The sequence below is a fragment of the Chenopodium quinoa genome, unplaced genomic scaffold (genome assembly GCF_001683475.1).
Source record: "Chenopodium quinoa cultivar QQ74 unplaced genomic scaffold, ASM168347v1, whole genome shotgun sequence".
Classification (NCBI taxonomy): domain Eukaryota; kingdom Viridiplantae; phylum Streptophyta; class Magnoliopsida; order Caryophyllales; family Amaranthaceae; genus Chenopodium; species Chenopodium quinoa.
In genome coordinates, this window is record NW_018742484.1 from 2,522,613 (window position 1) to 2,530,259 (window position 7,647).

General features: G+C 35.8%; 1 protein-coding gene across 1 annotated transcript; it reads left to right on the plus strand.

Annotated features, from left to right (window-relative positions):
- Positions 1-209: 209 nt before the first annotated feature.
- LOC110719378 (methylsterol monooxygenase 1-1-like) lies at positions 210-4,953 on the plus strand. Its single transcript, XM_021898300.1, has 5 exons — positions 210-907; positions 1,418-1,740; positions 3,975-4,122; positions 4,220-4,252; positions 4,562-4,953. The coding sequence occupies exons 1-5, from the start codon at positions 578-580 to the stop codon at positions 4,613-4,615; spliced, it is 888 nt and encodes a 295-aa protein (XP_021753992.1). The 5' UTR covers positions 210-577; the 3' UTR covers positions 4,616-4,953.
- Positions 4,954-7,647: the final 2,694 nt, after the last annotated feature.

Consider the following 7,647-nt stretch of genomic DNA (forward strand, 5'->3'; position numbering starts at 1 on the left):
TCCCATTGTCAATATTTGGGTCAAACTTTAAAATTTGACCATAAATTCCCATTAATCTATAAAGAGATTTTATGTTCATGTGAGATCTTATTGGATTCATTACATTATATATTTTATTGATATCAAGTTTTTATAATTTTTACATATATAGAAATAGAGATATAGACATTTTAAGACACATTTTGGAGATCGTGATAAGTCAAATGGGAAAATCATTTGAAGACAGAGGGAGTATGATATATTTAATGCTTATACGCAATCCGTTCACCCGAGATAGCGAATTCGATTTTAGAAAGACAACGTCTCACTCACTTCTTTGTACTTTTGCCACCATAAATAATATTCCAACCCAAACAGTAAACACCCCCTTCCCTTTAAATAACAATCACTTCTTCTCCTTTTGCCAGCCCAGTCCAGCACACCATACAAAAACACCTTCCCTAAACAAAACAAATCCAAAAAACTAATCAAACACATAAAACAAACCCAAAAATAAAAATCAGAACTCCACAAAAAAATAAAAACCACATTCATTCAATTCATTCATACTCTGGTTTTCTGGAAAATTCTACATACAATGTTGCCATACTCTACAATCGGAGAAGCCGAAGCTGTTTTAAATCGAACACTAACATTCCCAGAAACTCTTTGGTTTAATTACTCTGCTAATAAATCAGATTATTTTTTGTACTGTCACAACATTTTCTTCCTTTTTGTGATTTTCTCTCTCATCCCAATCCCTCTTGTTGTTGCCGAGCTTCTTCGCGCTGCCAATGTCGAGCGTTACAAAATCCAGCCTAAAGTCAGATTATCGTTTTCTGAGATCATTGCTTGTTATAAGACTGTTATGAAGATGTTCTTCTTTGTTGTGGGTCCTCTTCAACTCGTTTCCTACCCTTCTGTTCAGGTGATTTTTAGTCATTTTCTTTCTGGGTTTTGTTTAATCTGAAGTGGGTTTTTGATGATTTCTTGGAAAAGTTCTTGTAATTTTACCTTTTTTTTTTTTGTGGGTGCATGTTGATGATTCTTATCATGTTTTATATAAACTGTTGTATTGATTTTTTGATGATTATGTTGGTGTTTTTGATTAAGTTTTTGAGATAATTTGGATTTTTTTTTAGTAATTTTTGTTATAGATTTGATGAATTGTTGTGTTTGATAATGTGAAATTGATATGTATGTTCATTAGATTTGGGGATTGATATTGTTGACAAGGTTGATTTTTACTGCATTTGGTGGAGGATTGGAGAATTATGATCATATTTTTGTGCAACTAGAGAAGGAATATAATAGATTGGACAAGACATTAAAAAAAATGCTAAAATTAGCTTATGATTTTGTGAATATTTTTGTATTGAGTGGTTGTAAGATGATAATGATTAGTAGAACTGAAATGATTGATAATGAAATGTGACAGTTAATTGGGATAAGAACGGGACTGCCATTGCCATCAGGATGGGAGATGTTGATCCAATTAGCTGTATATTTCATAGTTGAGGACTACACAAACTATTGGGTGCATAGATTTTTACATTGCAAATGGGGGTACGAGAAGATTCACAAGGTACACCATGAGTACACTGCGCCGATTGGTTTTGCAGCCCCATATGCACATTGGGCTGAGATTTTGATCCTTGGGATTCCATCGTTTCTTGGCCCTGCAATGGTTCCGGGCCATATGATTACGTTTTGGTCTTGGATTGCATTGAGACAGATTGAGGCGATTGAAACCCACAGTGGGTACGCATGCTTATGGCCCTCCTCTCTTTCTTTTTGTTTATGCAATGGTCATTCATATTAACATAATGATGAAAAAACAGTTAATTATCACCTTTTATGCCTCTTTTATTTCATGTTCTAAGTAGACGATCAAGAAAGTGATTTGATTTTAATGGATCTTTATTAGCATCATGCTTCTTATCCACTGTGAATGCAATCACAAGCCTGATTTTTTCTTTGACTCATTGTACACTTTTTGAATTTCACATTGCTTCCCTAACTGTATCTGTTGATGAACTGTAAAATTAGTGCTTTAGCTTTAATCATTGACTTAATAATGAGATGTGGGTATAAGCATTAGATTTTTGTAGCTTACTGTTCTCTTCTGGCCTCAAAGTAGAAGTTGACATTGTAATTATGTACTATAATATATCAATATTGACATGGTCTGTCACTTGTCAGTATTAAGTATTATAGCAAAATGTATGGCTTTCATGTCTTCAATAGCATATTCCTAGTCAATCCTTGATAAGTATATGTTTGATATGTTAGTTTTTGTATATTGTGCCATGACTGAATCATCATGATAGTAATCGTTATCCTTTAGTTGTTAGCTGTGTTAATTTCCAGCATTTAACTGGCCAAATTTAGTAATATGGCTAGTTTTACTTCTTTCTTGATATTAAAAAAAAAATTTTAAAAAAAAAAAAAATATGCACACAGCTTACTCTTGTCGTTGGTTTATGAATTAATTTGGTGATTCTACTTTCTGCCTGCTGCTGAATGGCTGTTTAGTTAGTTTCCTCGTGTAATGTAAATGGAAGGCTAAGCGATGTGATCAAGTATCATGCATTGCTGCCTATACAAGCCAAATTGCTACACAGTCACATGTTTTGTGTGTATGAACTCTTAGTAATGAAGTCATAGAAAGGTTATGTTGGAAAGGATGAATTTATTCAGAGAAATCTACATAGAATTTTCAACACTTTATCATCTTTAACTGGATCTTAATTCTGATGGACGAAAAAAATAAACTCAGATACACTTTTCGTGTGTTGGGCTCTGAAGTTTTTGTACATCTAAGATATCAGGGGTTATTCAATCCGAATAGGGGGATGGGATGGAATTGTGACCTTTAATGATGAGTTCCTGATCTTAGGGCTACAATGCAATTAGCGCTATTTTCATTTTACCCCTACAGTCCTTTAGGGGGCGTTTGGTTCGCGAAATATAGGTATGAGGTATGGGTTTAGAATGACTAAAACTCATACCAGATGTTTGGTTGTCAAAAGTATGAATTTTAAACCCATACCTCAAACCCGTGAGGTATGGGTTTTAGAAACCTTGGGGGGAGGTGGGTTTGGCTCATTCCATTCCCTTAGGTATCAAATAAAAGGAGGGAATAGTGAGAGATTCCATTACATAATTGAACCAAACACATGGTATTAAGTATCAAGTTCCAACTCGATACCATCATAATCCCATTCCTGATTCCAAACCCATACCACTCTACGAACCAAACGCTCAGTTTATTTTTATGTGGAAAATAGTAATTGTAGTTTTCCCTTAGGGGGCTGCAGAAAGATTTTGAACCTCCTCTTAATCTGACTGGGGGCATGATCCTGAACTGGCTTTCATTTTTTTTGGCTGTCTGGTGTCAAATTATTGCGACGGGGTTTGTGCTTTAAATACGCTTGATTAGCTTTTAATTGAACAAGTGTGGTATATTTGGATACCTTTTTTCTGTTTGCTTTGACTCTATTTTGTGCATTAAGATACATTTTGGATCATTTCACATGTTACTAGCTTTTGGTTGTTCAATTTAAATTTGTCATGATGGGGATATTGGACATTGTAGTGCATGATTTTTCCTGTATCCCGCCCATAATACAAACATCACTTTGTTTTTTTCATAAAGACTAGAGGCTTTCAATAATAAGATTTTATGTTAATTTCTGTTCAGTACTACTAATTGTTTTTCCTCTTCAAAGGCATAAGCTTTGATGAATGAAATGATTTTAGATTTCTAGTGCCAATTAGATGAGAGATGAGACATAACATTTGTATAAATAGTGGCATACTTCCTAATCGAGCTGCTTTGGTGTCTCAACTTTGGAAGGTTTTTATTATTCCTACTTGCCATCATGTAACTCACCGTTGTGTATGGGTTCTTTTTGAGCTTTTTGTCGGAAATTCTGGCTAAATCTTCATTGTTGCTTATCTTGATATGAATTCGATTAACTGTTTTCTTGCAGATATGATTTTCCTTGGAGCCCCACCAAGTATATTCCTTTTTATGGTGGTGCTGAGTACCATGATTACCATCATTACGTTGGAGGACAAAGCCAAAGCAACTTTGCTTCAGTCTTCACCTACTGTGATTACATCTATGGGACTGATAAGGTGATTACATTTTGTTTCCAGTGATTATTAGCTTTCTAGTCAAATGATCTTAAATGTGATGAACACTGCTTATTCCTTTCTATCCATTGTCTTACAGGGCTTTCGTTACCAGAAGAAGCTCCTTGCAAAGGTACACTTTCGACATCATGTCTTATGTGCTTGATGTTTGCTACTTATCTATGTTGATAAAGGAAGCTTATCTTAAGTTGGTTAACAATTAACAAACAAAATTAGATTAATATTAGGTTGGCATTAACAACCTTGATCTGTCTAGAATTGTACTCATAAACAACAAAATAAGGTCTAATTATGTAGTTTATATCTTTCTTAGCCTATAGTTTTTCAGTCACATTACAGATCAGTTTGTAGATGCTGCTGCTACCTTCACACTAAGTGTCTGGTCTCTATAACTAATCTTGGTGAATTATTTTCCATGCAGTTGAAAGAAGAATCAAGCAGTAATGGCCAACAAAATGGGCTTAAATATGATTAGGGATTTCCGCGGCATGCTTAGTTTCTCTCTGTGGGTGCATTCTCAGCTATAGTTTTAAGGTAGATGATGCTCGCTATGCTGAGCTGAATGTTCAACTGTGCCCTATGTAGTGTAGTCAGCTGTTGCTCCTTCCTTTCCTTTTTTTTTTTTTTTTTTTTTCCTCTTTCTTTTTCTTCGGGGGAGGGAGGGAGGGTTGTTAGAATATGTAGTTTTATACTTACTTTTTGTTATGTAGTTATATGTTTTAATCCCCCATAATGTGTTGATATTTATGAAGTGTTTATGGCCTTTTGTGGAGTTAAGCGTATAAAAGTGTACTAAGTTTTCACATTTTTTCACCCTTTAGGTACTCATGTTTTTTTTTCACTCTTTAGGTACTAAGGTCAAAAATCCGGCCAACTAACCATGATCTAACCCACCGTTAACCATACATAATAAAATTATAAAAAAAAAAAACAAAAATTATTAAATGTAACTTACCTTCAGTTACAAAAAATAGTTGTTTGGGCATAATTTAGCACAAATACACAATGTACTTCAATTCTTAAAAAATTTAATACACCATCCTTTGACCAAAAAAATAAGGCACAGCAGGCTACTTGAATATTTATATAGGAAGTTCTACACTTTTTTTTATTTATCCTTCAATTTCTAAATTCTTTTGCAATCTTCACTAATTGTTTTGAAATGGTCTTGCAGCAGGAGTCTCACAAATCTTCCTACCTTGAACATGTAATGGCTGAAGAAAAAAAAAATTATAATTAATAATATATATATATATATATATATATATATATATATATATATATAATATTGTCTAAATATGGAAATGGTGAATGTAGTAATGTACCTGTGCTTGTCTTTGATGGCCATTAAGATTGGTGTATACTCCTACACCTTTGTGATGCATTGGTACAATGCTTTCAGATTGTTGTGTAGGGTAGTATGTGTTGGTGTGATTGCTGGCCTGTCCTTTAGACGAGGGTGCTTGATGATGCCTGTGTATAGTACTCGACATTCTACATGTTTTTTTGTTGTGACCTGTTAGTCCACACATACTGCATTTGTGAGGTTGTCCTACCCTTGTGACTTTAATACCCTCCGCTTCCCCAACAGATGGCCTTCTCTTTGTCATTCTCCTATTCTTCAAAACTTTCATTGCAGGGGGTTCTATGGGTGTTTGCATTGAATGTGGCCACTCATAGGTCCATTTAAGGGCTCTAAAGGAAACTCATAAGCTTTCAAGTATGTTTCTTTACTAAACCAATGGGAAACATATGACTCAGGGAGCTCATTGGATTTCCATATTGTTGTCATTGCATGGTGGCATGGAACCCCACTAAGCTGCCATGCATTGAAGCTACATGTTTTGTCTAGCAAGCTCACAACATACCTAGCTTGAGTCCAACCCCCCCCCCCCCCACCCCGACTCCATAGAAGAATTTGCTATCCCAAAATGTCACCCATTCTCTAGCATCAACCATTGCCCTCTCAAGCCTCGTCTGTATTCTAGGGCATATGTTTGTTTCTTTCTTCATCATGAAACCATTTTTTTTATGTATTCTTTCCATAAGAGCCTCCCTAATGTCTTCAAGCATGGTTATAATGGGTTTGTGCCTAGATGAGAGGATGTAGGCATTAAAAACCTCATTCACGTTGTTGTCTACACTATCACATTGTGATTGACTAGTGTAAAAAGCCCTTACCCATTTTTTATAGTTCATGTTCATCAAATCATTCCCTATATCAGCATTTAAAGCCTTGAATTTGTTCATGTTTTCCTTAAATTCATTCTCAGTTTTACTTTTAGCCACTCTCCAAAAACCTCTTCTATACAACAATCCACCTCCAAACTTACTTCTGAAGTTGCAGTAAACATGCCTTGCACAACACCTTGTTTCTACCCTAGGCCACACTTCTGGCACAGCTTTAAGGAGTCCTTTCTGTTGGTCGGACATTATAGTGTGCCCAAATCCATTATACGTGTCTAGGTCACCGGCAACTATCGGTGTCTTCTGTTTCTACAAGTGCCCAAGCAATTGGAAACATCCGATTGTTTCCATCCCTACCTACAGCAACTAGCAATTGGCCACCAAATGGTCCTTTTAAAAAGCAACCATCAACACCAAAAAAAGGCATGCACCCAGTAATGAACCCCTTTTTATAGATTCAAAACAAATGTATAACCTCTAAAACACATTATTTACCATCTTTAACTTAATTGTGTTAAAATTATTAGATCTTTTGATCTCAGCAACATATCTACGTAGAAGGGAGTACTGCTCATTATACTCACCAACGATCAAATGTTGTGCTTTTCTTCTAGCTTTGAGGGCAAGCCATATATTCACTTTTAAGCCAAACTCACTCCAAATGGTGTCAACTATTTCCTGACACCTGAGATAAGGGTTCACTTTAAACTTGGAATGGTAGGTCTTAGCTATCCAAGATGCCCTTACCTTGAGAACCTTTGGCTGCCTGCCACATTTGTGGTGTGGAACTAAGGTCTTCACTATGACACTTTCCTTCTCCCTCTTTGCAGAAGCCCAAATGTACCAAGGACACCCTCTCTCATGTTCCTTACACCTTGCCCCTACCCTAGTTTTGTCCTTTCTAGTGAACACCACATCCCTTCCCTTGCTCACACAAAAATTAGTGATTGCTTCCCTTCCTTTACATCTTCAAATTGTTGGCCTAGGAAAAAGTTATGGTCATCTTCTGCCCTTGCATTCAGCATTTGACCAAATTCACTTATAGTGTTTGCTCTTTTTTGTTTTTTTTTTCTTTTTTTGGACTAGAGACTAGATTATCAAAGTCCTCTCCTTCTGATTCTTGTGGACTCTCTGGACACTCATCACTATATGACTCATAGTTTTCTTCCCCTAAATTATGTTGACTGCTTCTGCCCCCAAGCCTAACAATTGACTCAGTCTCATCAACCAACTCCCTCTCGGCCTTCTTGTCATCAACTGTGTGCTTCCTTGCCCCTAATACCTCAACATCATCATTATCGGTCCGCTCATCATCATACT

Bases quoted from the DNA above. Each gene is read 5' to 3' on its own strand.
- LOC110719378 (XM_021898300.1), top strand. From the start codon at position 578: ATGTTGCCATACTCTACAATCGGAGAAGCCGAAGCTGTTTTAAATCGA. The intron at 908-1,417 runs GTGATTTTTAGT...GAAATGTGACAG, and splicing joins TTTCCTACCCTTCTGTTCAG to TTAATTGGGATAAGAACGGG. The intron at 1,741-3,974 runs GTACGCATGCTT...GTTTTCTTGCAG, and splicing joins GCGATTGAAACCCACAGTGG to ATATGATTTTCCTTGGAGCC.